Source organism: Cyclopterus lumpus, chromosome 6, assembly GCF_009769545.1.
Source record: "Cyclopterus lumpus isolate fCycLum1 chromosome 6, fCycLum1.pri, whole genome shotgun sequence".
In the NCBI taxonomy this organism is placed as follows: Eukaryota; Metazoa; Chordata; class Actinopteri; order Perciformes; family Cyclopteridae; genus Cyclopterus; species Cyclopterus lumpus.
This window is the reverse complement of record NC_046971.1, coordinates 7,974,300-7,997,158: the sequence shown is the minus strand read 5'-3', so window position 1 is coordinate 7,997,158 and position 22,859 is coordinate 7,974,300. Positions and strand designations below refer to the sequence as shown.

The window sequence follows — 22,859 nt, the reverse complement described above, 5'->3', positions numbered from 1 at the left end:
TCAGACATAGTTTCAAATGAGTGCTTGTCACCTCTGGTAATATTTTTACAAATGTGCAATGATCAACATCTGGGTCATTGCTAAACTCAACCTAAAAAAAAAAAACTACTAAAAAAAATATTTGTTTTGACTGTATCATTAGGACCTCTGTGGTACCAGCTGGTGCTTTGTAAAGAATGTTGGCATTTTATTTAGTGTAAACATTTTCATCTCATCTCCCTCGCTAATGGCTTTGTGTGAGAGTCACTATTAACAGTTATAGTGAACGGTAGCGACGCTCATGCCCCTCCAAATAAGCGTGCAATGTATGATCACCTGTGGCTACTTTATATTTTCTAATGAGACAACTTGCCTAGCTAACAGTAATCTAATTTCATGTTTCATCATCCGGCATGACCAGATGATAAGCAAAGCCATCCATGTCAGTGGCAAGAGCCCATCAAAACCTTTTTTTTTTTTTTTTCTCCACTGCATTATTTTTGTCTTTTTTTTATTAACGTGATCAGAGATATATAAACATTATCAATTGTTGTTGTTTTTTTGTTTGTTTACGATTATCACATTTGTATGTCATGATCCACCTCTAATTGGACAGTTTTAAAAGTGTATTTCCCTCGAATGGAAGAGAACAAATGCTGCGTTTTGAATTTCCTCCCAGTTATTCCTCGCGTGACTGATGCTGGCCATGCTTCTACATTGTGACTATATCAACATCCACCACAAAGTGCTTTTTTCCCCAGTTTTCCTTCATGCGACAAATCATAGAAAAGAGTTGCCAAATGCATGAATGCCTTGAACTTTGACGTTTTGGAAGAAGCGGCGGCTCTACGTTCTATCATGCATGACACTGGAGACGAAGTACGCGTTACTTTGCAACAAATCAACATCATAGCAACTTGTCCACCTCTCAGCTTCATATGAAACACATTCCATTCCTGAGTGACATCCCTTTACGTCAGAGACGGTGTGTGTAGCCTAATATGTGCATTAGCTGCTCCGCTACGTTAAGCCAGTCACATGAAGTCTCGGGAGAGAGGATTTTAGAGAGAATGTTGAAAACTGACGGAAGGAATCTCACTCATTCAAGGTCAGAAATGGTCCCGCAGTCCACCATGCTGGGGATTTGGCGGTTTGCTGGATGTTCAGTGCTTCGCTGGACTTGTGAGGGATAAAACGGGAACCTCTCATTGGCTGGACAAGAAACATTAAAAGTGTAGTTAACTATTAAACTGGTGTTTTTCTTCTGTTGTTCTGCACTATTTTTTACTGAGTGTGAGAGCAGCTGCAAACTGACCATGTCTGATGCGAGTCTTGTTATACAGTCCAGGGTGGAAGAAGTAGCAAAACAGTAGAAATACTCCATTACATATACAGGATTAATGTTGCAGTATATCATTATCAGGAAAATGTGATTTAGGATCATAATTAGAAGTTTTTGTTGTACCTTACAAAGGAGGATATATAGGCAGCACATAACGTATCTCTTTTTAAAGTCTTAATTTATATGGATGTGATTATTCATAAATCTTGTCATCTCTTTATAAAGTATGAATTAATAGAAAGCAGTATTCAGTACTTCAATGTTGGAGCGGGTCGCGTTAGAGACACTTTCTTAACCATAATCATACAAAAATGTTTAACATACAAGGAATACCTACTATAAGAAACAACCATATAGTAAAATAGTAATTTATCTATTCTGATAACATTAGTTTTGTAATAAATGTCATATGAAGAATTTACATACTGTGTAAAGTGAAAATATACAGAGCCACAACTGGGTACTTTTGACTGGGGTTAATACTTTTGTATTTTATTTAAGTAGTTATTAAAAGTTCAGAACGAAATTGAAAGATAGAAAACAATCCTATGAAGTCATTAGGAACCAATTGATTGACAAGGTGATGATAAATTGGAATGATAGTGTAAAACGCCTGTGAGGCACATGACCGTTGTTCAAAGGTAAATGTATTTACATTCCACTATAACCACAATGTTGGCGTCACCTTTCAAGGTAAAGATGTCTGAAATATGACTAACTCTCAATCTGTAACTTTTAAGTTTGAGCACACAAGGAACTTAAACAGATGCATAATGAAAGATGAAACACATAACATTACATTCAACCAAAGTTTTGAAATAACCCTTTACCGGTTGTGATAGACCTCTGAAGAACAATATTAATTGTGGAAACACAATCTCACCACTATTTAGTTTTGGAGATTTCATCACATGATCTTCAACAGCAGATGGAGTTGAGGTCCAAATATCATTCTTGATCTCAGAAACAGGAGTTGAGCCGTCTTGAGCTTTCCATCCCGTCACATGATGTTTATCGTGAAGTGATCCAACTGAATAAAGTTTGTGGATTAAGGACGGATAAGGACTCAAAATGTCATGACAAAAGTCCCAGTTAAAAGTTGAGCCTGAATGAATTATGAATTGAGTTTGAAATACTGATGTTATTTCTACATTGAAAGCCAAAGCGATGCAGACACCCCAGGAGAATATTCGTGTCGACAGTTCCACTTTAAACAAACGCACCGAAAAAGCAAACGTGCACAAAGATTGTAAGAAGTGTTATCAAATCCAGACAGATTCTCCACTGGGGTCAGACAACTGGGGGTCTCTTGGATGTGCCCACACTCCCAGAGGTGGATTTAAATAAAAGGTCTGCAAAAAGGGAAGCTTTGTTGGAAAGAAAACAAGCCAACACCTAATCCCTTGTGTCATTAGTCATTACTGCCTTGGGATTAAAGTATTGTATAACGGTAACGTTAGACTGGACGCGTGACACATTCAGAGCAGTTTCAGCTCTCACATAACAAATAAGAGAAACTAGAGCTTCGTTTATGGTCTAGGAGTATTTTCCATTATCGACTCAAGCATTTGCAACACGTGGTTAATTTCTGAGTCGATTTATTCCCTTTTTTTATTCAAACCGTATCTCTGTCTCCAGGAGACGGCTCCTCTTCACCGGTACCAAACATGTCAGAGATAGCCTTTCAATCGATCCTCCATTACAGATAGGGCCAACTCTGTCAATGTCGAGTTTTTCAGGCAGAAACAGCTGTTGGAGCTTTGTCTCCTATCAGGTGTCCAGCTGATGAAAAGTAGATTGATATCACCTCTCTTCATGGATGAGGTCGGGCCAAATCAATCAGATCTTTGATTCTTATTGAGCTGGAGGCCATCTCTCTGTTTCTATCAAGGGTCTTAAAATAGTATTCACTAAAATCTGTTCACGGAGAGAACAAACGACAGAGATAACTTCTTCTTTTTTCTTTCTTTCAGTGGCTTATCGGTCCAAGCACATGGCCTGTGTGATAGAGGTCTGATCCCAGGTGGCTGAGTAGCAATTTACCCCAAAAACACACTCCCAATCTCCGTTGAGTCCGACTGCTCCTCTGGACTTTAAACTTTTCTGGAGATACAGCTAAAAAATAATGAATTAAATATCAAATGATAAAGTAATACAAGAGCTATAGTACTTCATCTGCAGTGATTGGCTGGAGGACAAACCCGCTGCCCTGACCTCCTTGTGCGTGTGTTTTTGCGGACAGGTGTGCAGTCCCAGGACATATTGTGCGCTATTGTCTTTGTAAGTCTACACCTGTTCTCTGACAGCTCAGACAACACACAACATACTTTAAAGTGGTGCCCAGCAGACCAGAACCAGACTGCGCCGGGAGACCTGAAACGTGAGGCCCTCTCTGAGAGGCCTGCGCCATGTCATGCTGTGTCAGGCAGCGAGAAGCTGGTCGGGGCTCATGCAGGAAGAAGGCTTTATTAGATATTGTGTTTCAAGCCAGGGTTCAACCACTGAAGGACCATCGTCCCCGAGACAAGTCCCCCTGCCATGCCATGTGCAGAACCTGCAACAGACTACATTAATGTAATAGGGTAAAGATGAGGCACACATTAATAATAATGCAACCATGACGTGGACTGGTACATTTGAAGTTAAACCCTTTGAGAGTGCATAACAGGATTAGCGGCTTCTGCTGGTGAGGTTTTAGAACACGCATTAAAGTGCACTGCGCCAATCTGTGCACGCAGTGACGTCATAGGAAATTAAACTGCGCGAAAAAAACACCGCCAGCAAATGCAAAGATGCCTTATTGCCACCTGACGTCACACTAAAGTCAAAGATATGATATTGCTTTATGTGAACACCGGAGAGGAGGAGGAGTGGGTCGGCGATGGGGAAGTTGTCCTCCTGAGAGCGACGACGTCCCATCACACGTCGGACGTGAGAAGTGGCGCTGCCCCTCAGCCCCGCTGCGAGCTGCGCAGAACCGGGACACAACTTTGAGTGCGCTCTCTCTCTCATGTGTTCAGACTTCTTACATAACTTTGCTCCCAACTTCTTGTGCCGCGCACGTGGAAAAGTTGTCTGCGCGCGCGCGAGATGTGCGCCGATTGCCCAACTTCTTGCGCGGAAAAGGAGCCAATCTGCGGAGTTTCGAACCCGCGCGCGATGGAGTCGCACGGCGAGCCGGAGACGGGCCGCCACCACCACCGCGGAGGAGCTGTCTGTCGGAGAGGGTGCGGGCTCCTGCTGTCCGGCGAGGACCTCGACGACAATGGGGAGCACTGTTGCGTGGACGCGCTGCGCACCGCCACCGACGCGCTGGAAGAAAAAAGCGCAACTCTGGAGCACGAAACCCGGATGGCGAAGCTCAGGTGGAACAGGAGGGAGCAGTCCCTGCTCGCCCGGGTCTCCACTCTGCAGAACGAGGCCCGACTGTCGGCTCTCAGGTACCAACGCAGGCTGCACCAGCACATGCTGCACATCAGCAGCATCGCAGAGCAGGTCACCGGGTACCGCAAGGTGAGAGGGGCTTGTTGTTCACGTGTATAGGCAACAACCGGAGTGTGATTCGTGGGTTTTCACTTTACTCAGCAACAACAAAAAACATGTCTGATGAATGATGTTTGTTGGCTGATTTAGAGAAACGACGTGAGGACCACTGACGCCTCGCAGAGCCAGATATCAGACACAGCAACCTGTGCAGAGGGAGCACCTGAGGTAAGAAGAGAAGCACTCACACGGCTCATCTGTACCCTTTACTGAGACACTGGCATGCATCACGGCCCTTTCATAAAGATTCCAGAGCACGAGCTTAGTTGTGCTCATCCCAAAATGCCCACAGGCAGCAGTCAGACTCACTGATGGTGAAACACTTCCCAATCTTGTTGATATTAGGATTTGCTTTAAGAAATGAAATACAAAATCAGCCTCTGGTGCTGCAGGATTTGATCCTCTTCCCTACTCTGGTTCATCTGCTGCCTCAGCTCAGGCTTAAGCTGCGGGACAGTTCTTTGTGTAAATGTTGAATTTGGGGTCACAGTGAACGCCGTGGAATGGTACAGCAAACTCTTGAGGGGGGATAATCTCTCCTTGGCCCCCCTGTTGTTATTCGGCGTGGTGTGATTTTCTTTCCTCACAGCGATAATGTGTGTTTATTGCATTTGATTTGTAAACACCAAGTTGGATAATGTATATTTTAGCTTGCATATGTATTTGTAGTCAGCGTACACGTTAAGTAATACGTGATAACCTCGGTGTCCATCCTGTGTGACTTGAGACGTCCTTCTGAAGCGGTCTTGGTCCTTTTCTTCTTTGGGTCAGCAGCCGATCTCATGTAAATTGTCTGTGTGGTGTTCTGCCTTTTTCTGGAAACACCGTACCACTTTTCATTTAGTATCACTGCATCCTCGCTTGTAAAAGACAAAAAAAACGGAACGTTTTTTCGAAGACAATCCTACGACAATAAACGCAAAGATTGTGGTTTATTCAAACAGTGTACGAGTGAGCGTCTTCTAGAGGTGCTCCTCCCCATGTAGAAACTTTGCATCTATAACTGCTGTAGTCACGCCAAAATGAAAATTAATGAGGACCCTCTCTTTTGGTGTTAACAGCTTGTATTAAAATGTTAATCATCACTTGCTTCTGCGCTTTTGCACAATGTGTTTGGTGCATGCAAGTGATGGGCTGAACTATATGGACACGGCTTCTAACTGCTCTTCAATCTTTGTTATTGCAGCGAATCATTTATTAAACCTCTCCAATCCGCGTGGCTGCCAAATCTAAATATAGCTGTTTTAGGAAAGCTCACATGGTAGCCTGGAAGTTTGTGTGAATCTGCCTCCAGACACAGAGTCTGTTGTGCTTGGCCCGCTGCTGAGGCTGGACGGGGTTTAATCTAGGTGACGGTCATGTGAAGTGTCTCTCTAATGGCCTCCGGCATGCTGTGAGTGCAACAGACTCACTTTTGATTCATGTGGAAAAACTGTTCACTCTCCTCCGTTAGCGGAAACACGCATTTATTTTCAGCTCTTTTTCTTTTTCATTCTTTTGTCTAAAATCTCCACTCTGATGATGACTCTTTAATAGTTTTCTCACTGTGTGTTTTCTCCAAAATGGGTTTTCCAACACTTGAGAGAGCTGTGTTGGAGTTCATCAAACACAGTTTTACAGTTTAGTGGAATTCCACTTTGTAAAAGAAATAATTGACGGGCGTTCTGTCTGTAATGGACAATAGAGTTGGATGACTAGTGAACACCCCAGTACCAGTTATGGATTGTCCCATTCTCGGTCCCTTTGTGTGGCTGGAAAGTCTGATTGGCTCTTTAGTTTCTGGGATGTCGGTCTAACCCTCCGTTCTGTCGTGGCAAACATAGAGTTAAAGGGAAATGTCATTTTTTAAGACAATGGTTCAGCTAGATTGAAAACAGGCTTCTCCCGATTAGCCGGTGACTTTCACAACTATATATAGCAGATATCACAATTGTGCCAGTTCTGAATATATTTTTTTTGTAATGCAACCCCACAAAACAATGTAGAAGCGTTAAAGATAAGCTCCTTGATTCCTGAGTTATACTTGCCTAATACTCCATGTACTAATAAGCTTACGATCAGGCAGGGAGACACACTTTTATTCCATTCCTAACAATTAATACTTGTGTGTTTTGTTTTTTGGAAAAGCAAAAAAACAACAACAACACCACCACCACCCTCCAAACTCTATAAATGCAGAGTATCGGTCTTACCAGAGCTCCATGCACTCCACTTCACAGGCCTGGTTACCAATGCTGAGTTATGATTGGACGATCCATTGGCGTTCTGATCGGCTTAATTGAGTGAGTTACACCTTGCCTGATGGTTTCATGTTTTTTGATTCATAATATCGCCCCTCGTGGTTTGTGGACAACGACATTATTGTTATAAAAAGAGTGAACAAAGGAACCTTTGAGTCTATTGCTGAAGTGGCTCCAACAACTAAGCAGTTGCACAGATGCCAGTTGTTCCTTATTGTCAATGGACCCCGATGGCTTGCTGAGAGCTTGTTCAGTAGCGCGTGTGAAAGCAGAGAAACACAGAGAAGACTGTGACTGAGTGCAAATCAGAGCACATTTTCCCACGTACCTCAGAGATGTACTGATCTAGATCCAGCTGATCCGTTCAGTGGGCCGACAGTCATCGGCTGTGTGTGAGTCAGCCTGTTCTGCTGAGTTGGAAAGGGAGAAGCACGACGCAGCATTGAGACCGGCAACAGGATTAGTCACCTGGTTGTCTCCAGTTTGTTTGATTAAAACCAGATGAACACACACATTAAACCACAGTTCAGGTAGTCAGTTTGAAAGATTTTGCACAACGGATCGTTCTTTTCATCAACCATTACCAAAGCTGTACAAAGTCTATTTTGCTGACCCAGACTGTGCCTGCCACACTTGATAAAGGGCATAAAAAACCCAGGCCTTTCCCCCTCTGTGTAAGCACAGCATAGCTTCAGGTAATTCTTCTTTTTGTTCAGATGGAGAGAGAAGAGAGGGGGAAGCGAGGAGCAAATAGTACACAACTCGAGTATCGCTCTCATCAAAATCCAATCTTGCGTGACAGTCGGGGACGAAGGCAGGCCAGTTTGTTTGCTTCCATAACAAAAGATGGCATGAAAAGATTGCTTCGCGACGAGAGAGAAAAGATGAATTTATGACCTCGGCTTTTATGTCAGTGGATTTGATTTCTATTTCTTGCACCGACTGAGCCCCCGAAATGAAATGCTAAACAAGTGAATATATATATATATATATATATATATATATATATATATATATATATATATATATATATTCTCCCCCATTGAATGTGTGTGGTTGAGGGAAAAGATCAAGTTGAACTACTTGAGAAATATATGAAAAACATTTTTTATATGCCGCTGCAAGCAGAGACAGATGTCTAACAGTTGGGCGCACTCTTGTACACATCTTTTTACTGCTTGTCTAGACAGCTTTATAGTCTCCTTGTGCTCCCATTCCCCCAAGAGCACTCTGCTGAAAGTGGAAGAGAACACTTGTATTCAGATAAAATGGCATCGTGCCGTCGCTTTACGGCTTTGCTGTCTGTTGCCCTCACGGAAACAAGACGATGGGGATCGGCGGATGTGGAAATGGAGTCGAGCCAACGGTCCCTTTCCACTTCTGCTTGAATACGTGGTTGTGTGCGTTAACCCCCCGGAGAGGATTTCTCTACCTGCTCTATTTGGAACGTCGTTTGCTCCAGAAATGACATGGCAGCTGTTTATCCTTCGCCTGAGAGAGAGAGTGAGAGAGAGGGACCGCCCTGATCACCATTTCCTATTTCCTCTCCCATTCCACACACACACTGAGCCGCTAAAACAAACGTCAGCTTGCATTAATTTAGATTAATATCAGTGGAGATGAATTAGATGTCGATAAGCGCCTCATTACTCCACGCCTCTTTAGCAGCATTTAGACTTCTTGTTTAACGTCTCACTCTTTTCGTTATCTCCGTGCATTTTCATAGGATTTCATCTCGTTTAGGTTTTCGTAGGTGGCGTTTTTTTGGCAAACCGAGATGTTTTTTTTCCAAAGTTCTCGGCATGAGAACTGCGTTTGCTAATAAGGCAGATATTGAGATTAGGATATTCCACCTTTTGTGGCTGTGAACGTGTGTTTGCATGTATTTACCTAAATATCCCAGGTCTGTTGTTTTAGGCAGAAGGTGTGACGGAGAAAAACGCTCCGCTAAAGACCACCACGCTCGTAAAAGAGAGGTGCACTCTGGGTAAATTTGTCCCTACCTGCTGAAAGGTTCATTTGGAGAGTAAATTATCAAGACCTGAGCTCAGATGAACTGTTTTGATTTTCACACATTTTGATGTGAACTTTTGTCCCCGTTTAGATGCCTTCATTGAACACATCTGCTGAGTGAAATATGCCACCATATTACAAAGCAGCCCCTTTGTGTTGCTGGTTTATGAGATACACCCAGCTAATATTAATCCTTTCTTTATGAAGGTTATAGGAATGGTCAGTTTTTGATGAGGTGTTTTTTATATTTACTAACGGGGTGGACACACTGTATCTGTGTGCTTGTGTGTACACTCTGTTACAATGTGTATGGACTTTTCTATCTGAGTATCTGCGGACAGTTTCTATGCCGTTTGCCCAGGAACCACTTGAGCAGATGTTCATGGATTGCAGCTCAGTCTCATATCGTGGCTCCGGCCTCCGGCGTACCGCAGGAAGCACTCGGTGACGGGAGTGCTTCATCATTTCAGTTATCCAGGACGAGAACGCTTGACTTTATTCACACCTTAATGACTGCAGACCCGCCGCCCATCTGCGGCGTTTCTATAGCGAGAGCCTCGAGTTCAGGATTCATCAGCCGACATCTGGAAAATAAAGCCTTTTCGTCGAAGAGGCCGTAAACCGGGAGGTTGAATAGAAACTGATGAACTTTCCAGGTCTCTTCCTTGTGTGGTATGTTAAAGGAATTCCACTGCGTACATGTGGCTGCTTATTTATACTCCAGCAAATGGAGTATAAATATAGCAAATATATTAAATAAATGTGTAATATCTAAATGCACTGTTCTAATACGCACACACACCTATTAGACACAGCTGGCACACATGATGTATACCTCCGTATGAATGATGTCACGGAAAGCTCCACTGTACACACAAGCTCTCGGCTAACCAAGCGTCCGTCTCCCGAGAAACAAATTGCTTGTTGTACAGTTGATTCACCAGCTAAATATCTGCGGTCCAGTCTACATTCAGTCGCCCCCTCTGTTCCCATCTTTACTTAGTCAGTGACCTGATGCATTTGCCTTCTGATCTCCCTCTAGCCTTGATAAACATGTGGCTGTAACCTACAGCTGTGACAGGGAGATTACAGCAAAAGCCCTGAGTCAGCATGCACACATGTGTACACAACCAGCTGCACACACACACACACACACACACACACACACACACAGCAGTGGCCACTCTATCATCAGGGTTCGCCGCACGGCTTGTAATGAGTGTGTAAATGAGGTAAAGACCTTCCACGTGGAGAGCTAAGAGCCGGTGCTCCACTACCAAAGCAAACTACATGGCCAGTTATTCAGGGTTATTCATGATCAAGTGTTCTAATAATGAGTTTGATGGTTAGTGGTATATTTAAGAACCAGAGTCAATGTGAAAAAATAGTGCCCAGGTCTTTATGAAGCTCCTATATGTAGATATAACACATATACACTTTTCATAATGTCATACACCTCTGTTGTTTTTACTTCCACCAAGGTGGTTCTGTTTGGCAGCAGGATTAGGGAAAAGCTACTGGCTTCATTTAGAGCGTGGCAATAAATTTATATTATATCGACATTGTGATATGAGACAAGACATCGTCTTTGATTTTGCATCACGTTATAAGGCATAAGTGTAGTCTTTTTCTGGCTTTAAAGGCTGCTTTGCAGTAAAGTGATTACATTTTCTGAAACTACCACACTGATGAAGCTCTTCTGTTATGCTCCAATACTTACGTCATAACATCTACTTTACTGAAATACAAAATAGCGTGATATTAGTTTTTTTTTTCACATCTCCCAGCCCTTTTCATGGGACTTGGTGGATGGGGTCAGCACATTCTCGCTCTCTAATATTGACGCAGGTGGGTTTACAGTGGAGTTAATTGGAAGTGCGGTGCGTTGGTATCAGACGCCGAGGGTCACTTACCAACTGTTGGTATTCCACGAGTGTGAGACCGTGTTCGAAGGGTGTAGCGTGGGCATTAAAGTTTGAAGCCGATCTGAATCATGGGGCGGATACACTTAGTTATTCTTTCCCTTTTATTAACATTGCGAGATAAGCCATGGCTCTTCTAGTTCTCACTGTGTTTGGGTGACATCGTCTTTGCATTGGTCATCAGCATGCATTGGCTTTTTTTTTTTGTTCATGCTTACCACCAATACAGGAGTCGCCAAAGGAGTCTGGAATATTAAAATGATGCACACAAGGGCTTTAAAGTGAACACTTATGGAAAAGAAAAGCTTTGATTTGAATCAAAGACTTTCATTAGTCACTTTCATTGGTCACTATTCCATAAAACCGGCTGCAGTAGCAGCAAGAGCCGTCCGCACCTTTATTGTAGTTGAGCCTCACACTGTTGAATCCATTACACATAATCTGGAGAGTTTAAAATGGTTCTGCGGATCATGTTGGGCTCCACATCGGGGCCTTTGTCAGAGAGGACCTTTGGCCTTTCACTGTATCATCAAAGCACCAATGCAGACGGTCTCTACCGCACATTCATCTGCAAACTGAATTAAGGTCGCTTCTGCTTTTGTCGACAGGAGGATTAGGATTTAATTACATCTGGGCAGAGGCTGCCGTATAGTCAGAGGAACAACTGTACAGTGGGAGACTGGCTCAGTACATTAGGGAGGTGTTGAGGAGAGGGATAAGCCTGTGTAATATGCCAGGTGCGTCCAGGGTATTAGCAAACACTGGCACGGCACTGTGCGCCTGCCAAGACGAGGGATCAAAACAAGCCTACCCCCTTTGAATCTCACTCTGATTTCCTCCAGAAGGCCAACACTCGCCTGTGTCAGGCATTGTTGGGTGGAAGGAAGAAAACAGTCCAGCAATTTGTTTTAGGTCAGCAAACAGCAGCATACAAAATACAGGGAAGCGCACACACACGCAGACATATTGTGGCAGACATTGCAGTACGTTTTTTTGCCTATTGGTATTTCGTCAAGTAGACTGTTTGTCTACATTTGAAGATAGCCATCTTTTGAGGTTTCTGCCTTAATCCGAGTACAAAGGAGGACTTTTGTTTGTGGTCCACACGGCACGGAAAAATGACGTGAGAAAATCTTTTCTTCTTTTCTCTTGTCGTCTTTCTTTTGGAAAGTTTTAACAACTTTTTACTGGGAAAGATTTCATAGAAACAGTTTACAGCAAGGCAATAGCTGGACAAATGAAAGGTAAAATTAAATTGTCTAAATCTGTGTCTAAAGACCAGTAGAGGGGAAAAAAGAAGCTATTTGAAGGTATTTTCAGAGTCATTTATGAACTAGGGTAAGAGTCTATAGCTAGAAGCTCCGTGAGGCTACAATTAGCCTCGGTGGTGCTTTGAGCTAAATGATAGCATTAGCATACCATCATGCTCACGTTGATATTAAGAGGGCGTTTAGCTAGTGTAATGTTTACACCACATGTTTGCTAATTAGCTCTGAACACAAGGCACAGATGAGTCTGATGGCGTTGTCATTGGTTTCTCAGGAATTTTATCAAACCAAAGTTTTTAACCTTTGACCTCATGGTGCTCAATTACAAATGTGGACCTCACGATGGTGATATATTTGAAAAGTCTGGAAATCACCAAAGTTGTTATGATTCATCCTCTGGCCGCCTTAATCTTGGGACAACATTTCCTGGGAATGAGATATTTCAACCTCAACCAAAGCGACCCTCTGACCAACCATCACTCAAGCCGCTGGGTAAGAATGTAAAGTGATAAGGAAGAGGATTTTAATATTCCCATTACAAGGGAAATTCCTTTCTAAGAAGATAGTTATTGCACATGTTCTTGTTTTTTGTTTGACCCCTTGTCAGCGCCGATTACGATCGCCGCTCCTCAATTGGACATTCATTCATTTTCCGATACTTTTGAGCCGTTATTTCTGTCCCAAAGACTCGCCCCATTATTCCATGATAATATTATTTGAACCGCAGCAACATTACATCTCAAGTGTTCCTCGTCACAGTGGATGAGCGGGTTTCCGTCCTGTAATAGCCAGAGAGGAGTGTTTGCCTGTTGTTGCGTGACCTCTTAGGAAATAGTTAGTGACGGGCGCAGAGTATTATTTTTACAGCCTGATAGAGCGGCTTAATTCTTTTCCAATCATCGGCGTCATGTTATGGTCATAATTAAGACGGGAAGATCTGACTGATGTGTTTTTAATCAGCTATATGCACTCGCAGTATGAATATTCATCGTGATCACTGTTATCATACAGATGGAGCTTAGTTTGAATCATAATAGTTTAGATATTTTCAAAGTAAGTGTTTCAAATACACATATTTTCCCAGTCTAGGAGTATGTAGTCGTTTCATCACCATTGACTATAATATCTACCGTATTCAAAGACTCTTGTGGGCTTATTGATAGAACTATTAATTTACAGGCATTCAAGTCAAGTCTCAAATCTTCTTATAGTGTCAATTAGAGTCTAACGCCACACACAGGTCTTTTAGTTTCCAGGACCTTGAATGCTGAGCATTAAAAAAAAAAAAAATCTTCTTTCAAAGCTATATATTTTTACATAAGTCAGAATGAGGCTTTTCATTGCATGAGCCCTAATGATTAGTTCTTCATAGAAATCATGGCACATTTCTCACCTCCGATTCAATGGCGACTGAGAGAACTGGAGCTTTTAATGAGGACTGTGTGACGCCACTGAAAGCTCCCGAGCGAGTTGACCTTTAGTTGAAAAGGTTTTGCCAATTAGATGCCATATTTGTCACTAATTCGTTTCATCACTTTGGACGTTTATCAGGTTGGAGCTTGAGGCTCGAAAATGTTTTCTCTTTCAAGTCTCAAGTCAAGTCTCACAGCAGTCGAGGCATTCTGTGTGTATGCCATCATATTTATTTTATACCACTGAGTAGAAGCTCCTTTGTCGTTTCATCCCAGTTCTTATAACTGTTAATGGTGTCCTGTTTAGTTTTGTTGCAAAGTTATATTAACAATCAGTATTTAAAACAGATTTGGGGTGTTCCCGAGGTCTAAAAATAGCGTTAAAAGGCATTTCCTTCCTCGTAAACCGTTTTTTACTAGTTCTTGCCCATTATGACAGAACAAAAAGAAAACGGGGATCCCCTCTTAAAGAACCCGGCTCCTTAGAGCTACACGTGGCCAAACTCCACGGACTAGCCCCCTGAAGTGAGAGCGAAGACATTTCATTACAGGAAATAGAGGTTTTGAAATTGGCAATTGTGATGACGGGTTCCCCCAAAAGCAGCACCTGTGCAAAGGCTTCAAGAGAAACTTAACGTTAGCGTTTTCTTAGGGATTATCATTGCAAAAACAAATCCCACGTTTCTTTATCAGTCAGGCAGTGTGAGAGTGTGGCACCCTGGGTATGCGTGTAAGAGTTTTGAACTCACAGTGTTTTCACAGGGTGCGGCACATACGTCGGGTTTTCTCTGCTTCATTTCCTGCTAATGGATCTCCAGCATGTCGAGCAGGAGGCCGATAGCAATCTGTGTGTGTGTGTGTGTGTGTGTGTGTGTGTGTGTGTTGTGTAACTACCACCAACTGTAAGCCAGATCTATTGGACCACAGTGCAGCTGGTGGTGTTGAGTCAGCATGTTGAGGTCACAGCATTGGTGTTGGTACCAGACCTCCATCTGGTCGTGCCAACGGAGAGCGACGCCAATCTCTCACCAAATCTGATTCCACGTCAGCGCTCCAGATTGGGTCACCCCCCCCACTCACACACACACACACACATTGAGAACACATTGTTTTTGCACGTCATGTGTTTCTCATCAAGTGCTGTTTGTTTGGCAGATTGGAAAGAAACTGGAACAGCAAGTGTAATGGCGGACATCTCTCCTGTGCACTGACTTGAGATCAGCGTCTACTACCCACATTCTAACCCGAGTGGTAGTCCGTCTGAATGCATGCGGGAGGTGTAACAGCGGTATCTCACCAGCAGATGGCAGAAAGCACACATGTGTGCACTCTGATATTTATTCTCAGGCTGCTACAGATGTTGTCGAGGATGTTGATTTGTATTTACTACAATAATTAGGATGGATGGGAATAGGTTGCCTTATGAGAACTTGTTGGGATGTTTATTCAACACATAGATGTGCATTTGATGTGCTTTTGGCCTTTTGCTGCGAGTGTGGTCCTCAGTGACAACATCTCATTTGGAGTTGTGTATATAAAAAAGGTTTGAATATTTTAAAAATGGGTCAAATCCAACCAAAATGATTTATTATATAGACTTTTAACAGTCAGAATTTTTAAATATACTCTATTCGGGGCTGAAGTTGAACCATTTCTGTCAACTGCTAACCATGTGATGCAGTCAGAAGCAGAACAACCTTGAGTCGAGACGGTTTTATTAAATGTTGTTTCCAAGGCAAAGACCTGTCTTGTCTTGACCTTTTGCATCGTTTCCCGTTTTTTCTTTTCAACTTCTGCATCACGAAAGTACATGTAGATGCATAAAGACATACAAATCAGTCCAAAAAGTGGGTGCAAATAATCTGATCTTTTTGTTGTTGTTGTTTTGTACTTTGTGAGAGTTGATGAAGAAAAAAAAACAGGACGCAGGCATAAATAAACACGCATCTGTTTGCACACGTTTGTGAAATGTACTCCTCTGAGCACAGAATCGTGCGTCTTTGCTCCGGGTTTCCCGAGTATAAGAATCCTCTTCAAGACGACGGCGTAGAGGAGCACCGTCTCTCCAATACTTGAAAGGATTTGGTGCCGGCGTGCCGCTCTGCTCTCCCTCATCTCTCCTCTCCCTCATCTCTCCTCTCCTCTCCCAGTGTGACTCATCGGAGCCGTGCACTCTGCCTCTGTTCTGTGCATTTGTATGAAGTGGATCATATAGTGCTCCCATGACGGTATATCCCAAGCCTTTCATGTGATGTATTTCACACAAAAGAGGGTGTATATGCGGCGCTTTGATCAGCACAAATAAACTACCTAATAGACTATTGATAGAAAACACACTGGAGTGTTGATTTCCAGTTGTTTAACAGCTTCCACCGGCCCAGATTGACCCGCTGGGAGACCCAAGACAAACTTGTTCTCCCCATTAACCTGCGCCAGTTGTTGATTGAGTTTCAATAGACTCTCACTTCCTGGTTTCCTCCGCTTAGCCTCCTAATAAATGCCAGGGACGATTTGGCTGCGATTGTCTTCTCTCATCACTGCAAATGACCGCTGAGTGCTGCTGCACTGTGGAATCAATAGCCTTGGACTACCAGAGCCTCAAACCCTGGCAGATTACTAATGAGAGGGATTTGTTTTTTTTTTTAGCCGTTTAGTTGCGAATGTGTGTGTGTGTGTGTATATATATATATATGTGTGTGTGTGTGTTTTGGCTGCAGACAAAGATAATGATTGTGTGCAAGAGAGAGAAAGGGGAGAAAATGAGAAATAACGACGGCGTGCATTTTTCCTGCATGCTTTCTTTTTGTTTAGATGCATGATTGTTCCCTCCGTGATAATGATTTGGCTTCTCTTTGGAAATCTCCTCCCATACAAATGACATGTCCTCCTCCCTACAGAGAGCATGGGCAAAAGTCGATGTCAGCGAGCAGTCGGTGGCTAATCAAAGTGAGTAGTCGGCCCCCTGTTGCAGAAGGCAGCTTTACTCCTTATTGTTTTTAGGGCTGTGTAATTGGCTTGAGCCGATGCAGCCTGGAAAGAACAGAAAAAGAGACAATGCTCTTTAATTCTGTGTTGTTTTGTGGCCCATAGAATCCACCAGGCCGCTAGCAGATGAGGATGTCAGTGGAGAGAATAAGACTTTATTTCTCACCCTCGTTCAGTGCATGATATTGAGCGATCCTATAATTTGCTATTCTCTTTGTCTTGAGTCAGCTGCTTGTGGACGGAGAACTTGCCGTGCCTTGCAAAAGGAGGAGGCAGCGTGATTCATCATTTTGGTCGCATGCACAGAGAATTTTCATCCCAGTTTCTCCGTCTGTCTCTCACTTTTTTTTTACCTTCTGCATTAAGAAGCTACATTCTTTCAAATATTTGTTCCATCTTATCAATGTGTGTGTGTGTGTGTGTGTGTTTGTACACAACAAAAAAGGCCATAAATCAGACCTGCATTTGCACTCTGCATAATGTATCCCGCGTTTGAATCAGGAAATGTGGGTGATCTTATGAATAATACAAGCTGCTCAGTCGTCGATGCCAGTGCAGATAATAATAAAGCAGGCTTCTATCAACGTGGGCCAACCAGGAGAGCCAGAGAGCCTGGTACATTAGCTGTGGATGGCTGGTGATAAATCAGGCATTCACAGAGAGGGTTGCTTGGCACATGGAGCTCCCTCCGGAGGCCTCCCGGAGCTGTGCCATACGTTGAGGCAAGGCCTTCAGAATGCCCTCCTTACCCGGTACCACTGGTCTCCAGGGTGGCTTTTAATCGCCACAAATGGGCGGCGATAACAACTGGCCGTATTTCACGCGCTGTCCGATAGTTACGGCCTCCTGTAGCTTTTACGACGAGGGGATGTCAGGTTCCTGGCATAATTGGCTCTTCTATGGGGATTTTACGAGTCTGTTTACTCTGTGAGGAGTACTTGTCTCTGGGATGCGAAACTCTCCTCAGGAGCCACTGGGTTGGCTGGTTGATATACTTTCCAGTGCTCGAGGAGGATGTCTAATGATCAGCTACTGTATCGCCTACTGATTGATGTGCCTTGGGCCAAAGCACGGGGTGCTTAGAGTTATCTGAGCCCAAAATCTGACCGTCTTCATTTACACGTTCGGAGTAGGGGGACAATAGAGTGGAGACCCGCCTCTGTCACTGTGCTGATGGATGGCGGCTGCCTGGGCCAATCCAGGGCTATTTTTCATACATTTCCATACAGCAGTAGCAGTTGGGGGAGGGGTTTGCCTCACTGCCTCGGAGTGAAGCATCCTGGTAGAGTGAGTGAAGCGTAAGTAACCTCCTTTCTTGTCTTTAACTGGGCAAGCTGGTAGTTTATCCTCCCAGCACATGTTTCTGTCACAATGCAAAGCTCCTTCAACCCACGCCGATGTATACACGCGTCTCTCGGGCGAGTTGTAATAATTCATAAGCTCACCGTTGACCTGCCGCGCACCGAAAACATCACGAGCAGTGAAGAACATCGCGACGCATCTTTAAACGGCAGAATTAGCGTTGCTCACTCGATGTTGAAGTGCGATGATGATTTGATAAAAAGATCTTGTCTTCAAATGTTTGCCTCAGAAGCCAGCCCAGTTATTATCTCATATTTCCTTTAATCTCCTTTCTTATTGTCATTGAGGGGCCACAGGGGAAGCCAGTGATGGACCGGCAACACCACGTTCTAATAAGAACCATCCCAGAAGAGTGCAGAGACAGAACTCACTGTTGCGCCGTGATCTGATTCTCATGGATTTGTGAAACATCAGGCGACCGTTGAAATGCATTTTCAAGAATGTTCACGTTCAGCACACAGCGGGTTTAATGCAAAACTAATGCAACAGTCTTGCAATTAATCCGCTCAGCTTTTGTTCATTTATTGTTGATTAGGGGGATGTCGATTCAACTTTATGGTCATTTTGGAGGCTTTGCGTTGCCGTGCCGTTGAATTATATTGAGTGGACAAAATATTAGAAACACCATGAAGTTGAGTCGGCACCTCTCTCATCAACAAATCAAATCAAATTTAGCTAATTGTGCTTAGTAAACTGGGAACAGAGTTTATTACTCCTGTTTGTTTATATATATATATATATATATATATATATATATATATATATATATGTATATATACACATATATATATATGCATATATATATCTAATTATATTTATCGTTATATATAATTATATATATATATATATATATAAATATATGAACATGCATATATATATATAATTATATTATATTATTATATATTATTATATTATATGTATATATATATATATATAATTATATTATATGTATATATACACACATATATATATATATATATATATATATATAAACAAACAGGAGTAATAAACTCTGTTCCCAGTTTACTAAGCACAATTAGCTAAATTTGATTTGATTTGTTGACGAGAGAGGTGCCGACTTGACTTCATGGTCATTTTGAAGACACACATATATGTATATATGTATATCACAGTCCTCATAGCTTGATAATGAAATCAATGGAGAGTTGCAGACGTAGTGACAGTACTTAAAAGTGGACTGTTAGTCCTTCCTGGTTGAAGTGTCCTGTTGCTGTCCTCTGACCACTTCTGCTGATGAATTGTGTAAATGTGCATAAATAAAGAGGGTGGTTGGGTCAATAACCATTCACAAGTCATTTCCCTTTTTTCTTATTTCTTTTTTTTTTACTGTTGTTGTTTTGCCTCTGTAAGCCTTCACCAAAACACGCCTCTGCACTCCCCTCTAATCTCCAATACGGTAGTGCTTTGGTAACCGCACAGTCCCAGCACGCCACATTTATTATTTATGGTGATACATTTCTATGATGTTGAAAGAAAGAAGTACCCGTGTGTTTGTGCAGATGTCTGTGTATCCGTTCGGAGGTGACGGGATGTTCAACTTGTCAACTGCAATCACTAGAGACCCTGGCTGACACCACTGAGCAGACAGCAGAAGGACGGCACATTGTCTGTAGGTAGTGGTGCAAGTCTGTGTGTGTGTGTGTGTGTGTGTGTGTGTGTGTGTGTGTGTGTGTCTTCAAAAGCAGTCACCTTATTGTCTTCTTATTTCCTCACACCCCTTCCCTGCATGACACCATCAAACTGATACACTCCCCTGTGCTTTGTAACACACAGTTGTCTATCAGTGACACGTGCATGTATATTTGTTTACCCGTGTGTGCGTGTGTGTGTGTGTGTGCGTGCATGTGTGGTCACATGCTGTGCTGTGGCGCCGCTGTACCTGTTTCATGTGTCTTAACGCACTCATCATTTCACGAAGCTTTTACAGGTCCCCGTGCCCCAGACATAAACACACACACACACACACACACACGCCTTGATGAATAATTAAGAAGGCAGCCACGTAGATAAGAGGCCTGTGTACCTAAAGGAGCATCTCACTCACAGCCGTCATGTCGAACACGCTTGGATTAAACGTTCTTTGTTTCCTCCGTCATACATTTGGCTTCTTGTCTGTCAGTCGTGTCGAGGTTCAGGAAAAGACACATTTTTTTAATGGCCGCGTGCACACACACACACACACACACACACACACGGCACACTGAGAATTAAAGAGTTAAGAAGAATTAAAGTTAATACATCTCTGAGATTTTTTTCTTTCACCCCAATTCAATGGGGGTGAATACATTTTGTTTGTGGCACAGACAGCATTGAACCAATGACATCTAAACAATTCAATACCAACGTCTCTTGTCAGGAACGTGTTTCTCTGGATAATCGACAGACCTCACACTTTCCAAAACACAGTGAGCACAAATACAAATGTGTGTGCTGTGGAGGCAGAAATCTTTCAGAAGAATATCTATACATAACAAAACCGTGTGCGTGGCTACATACCATAGCAGCAAGTGAAGAAATATGGTGTTGTTGTAGTTTCGGGTGAACCAACCACCTAACATTTTTTTTATTGTATCAAAACGAATTGCTATTCCCCAAAAATGCCACGCCATTAAATGCATAATTACGATAACTAATAATAATAAACGCAAAGCTGCAGCGCTGAGACCGTAAACATTTCAAAGGAAATATCGGTGTGTTTGCATATCTAGTTGTTGGACGTCGTCAGTGTGTAATTGAGGATGCTGTTATCACGGCAGTCAGAGCACTGAGAGCCATTAACAGGCCAGTCTTTTATGACATTCTGTATTATGGATGCCTTGTGCGTGCAGTTTCATCAGAGGCCATAAAGATTGGCCCAGTCAGCAAACTCCACTCATTAAGAGACATTTAAATGTAATTATTTATTGATGCCTCTTATGATCTATTGTCCTGGCTGCACTAGTGTGGGTTTTTATTTTTCATGTAATGAGGCCTGGTCGCTGAGATTACAGAGGTTAACAGCTGTCTTAACTATTGCAGAGCTAATTAACGTGCCCTTTTGGCAATGTTCAAAAGGGCAAAAAGGAGAGTGTTTGTGCAACAAAAAAGGGAGAACTATTTATTTTATAATAATAATATTTGAGCTACTCTAAGAAGTTGCAGTGTGTTGTGGGAAACACTTTCCATTGGCTGTTGTTTGTCCATGTTTTGGGGAAGGTGTGTGCCCTCCAACAACACCATAGATCCAATGAAAGATGTGGAAAAGTCACTTGCAAATCTTAACTAAGTGTATGAGATAAGATTTTAATATTTTCTTCAAACTGTGCATTGCTCAGTAATTCATGAAGGATTTAAGAAATCAACACAGATTTGACTAGTGTAACCACATTCGTAATAAATAGATGATTTCATGGATCATGTAAAGCTTTATTGGCCATTTTACAAGAGACTTTGATAGAGTGCCAATGAAACTCTCCCGTTTGACATTTGCTACAGCCAGAACGATAAAGCTGTTGAACCGACACATTTTATGAAAGACATTTTTGCTCACTTAATGTTTTATTAGAGTACAGAAAGACAAGAGAGCAGCTTGCACACCCATGTAGGGCCGTGAACTGTAGCTGAGGAAAAGTCTTTAAGAGATCAAGAGGATAAATAAAACCGTTTTCTGAGAACAAAACCTCATATTGCCACTCGCTGTTGATCCTCTGTGTGGACAGCACCGCAAGATAGATTTTATGGGTGCACTGTGGTTAATGATATGTATATGGTCTCCTCGTGTAGTTTGAAGAACCTGATTCAATAGTCCAAACTATTGCTGGAGCGTCTACAGCCATGGCAGCAGTTCTGCCCGGCTCCACTTGGGCACTGCGGTGATTTAATTTCAGCTCTAATGGCAGCAGTTTGTCATTTTCGTTTTGTCATTTTGTTGGCATGCTAATATTTGATCAGTGGCACTAAACACAAAGTACAGCCGGGGGCTGATGGAGATGCCATTAGGTGGTTTGATTATGACCAAATACCTGCAAAAGTGTATTCAAATGTTGACTTGATGACTGTTCTAGATGAGGACTTAAGAGTGTTTACCATTCATTTCAATTAATACTCAATTTCCCGACAATCCAACGAATAATTGCTGTGATATTTCAATCTTGACCAAAGTGAAAGAACGGTCGACAGACTTGGTGCCACGCTGCGAGCACAGCTATAGCCAACATTGATTAATGCAAAGGATGAAACAAAATACATATATATTTTTGTTAAGGGTGGATTTCGTTCCACTTGATTCATCAGTCGCTACTTAATTCCAGTACCACCAGTGGCGGTCATGGTCTATTTCTGCCAAAGGCGCTGGGAGTTGCTGCCGGAGTAAAGCCTCCTGCGGTTCCTCAAGGTGCTCGAGGTTTACATCACCGAAGACCAAACGGCACCTGCTGGATCCAAAATTAGATAAGGTCCCTGCGGGGACATGTTTGCCCTAATCTCCCTTTTCCACTGCTAACAGCTTGCCCCGTCTCCAGATGTATGACCACATCGTGTTATCACAGGAAATTGAAGCAAAGGTAATCACAAACACAATAGGGGTGTCGGCATCTCGGTGTGTGTGTGTGTGTGTGTGTGTGTAAATGCTTGGTCGTGGATAGTGGAATGTGTTAAGCGAGGTGCATTTTTCTGATAAATGCTCGGTCTTCGCGAGGAGGGTTTAGAGCTCATGTTGCACCTCAAGACACAATAGCACCCGTGATTTGATACCTCCCACACACTCCCCGCACCTCCTTCTCTCGGTACTATAT

At 42.7% G+C, this 22,859-nt stretch overlaps 1 protein-coding gene across 1 annotated transcript in view; it reads left to right on the top strand.

Annotated features, from left to right (window-relative positions):
• Positions 1 to 4,253: 4,253 nt before the first annotated feature.
• LOC117732294 (PDZ domain-containing RING finger protein 4-like) overlaps positions 4,254 to 22,859 on the top strand; it is a 105,993-nt gene continuing 87,387 nt past the window's right edge. The window contains exons 1-2 of the mRNA XM_034535154.1: positions 4,254 to 4,834; positions 4,955 to 5,032. Of these exons, the coding sequence (XP_034391045.1) occupies positions 4,412 to 4,834; positions 4,955 to 5,032 (501 nt within the window). The 5' untranslated portion in view covers positions 4,254 to 4,411. The remainder of the gene's footprint in view (positions 4,835 to 4,954; positions 5,033 to 22,859) is intronic.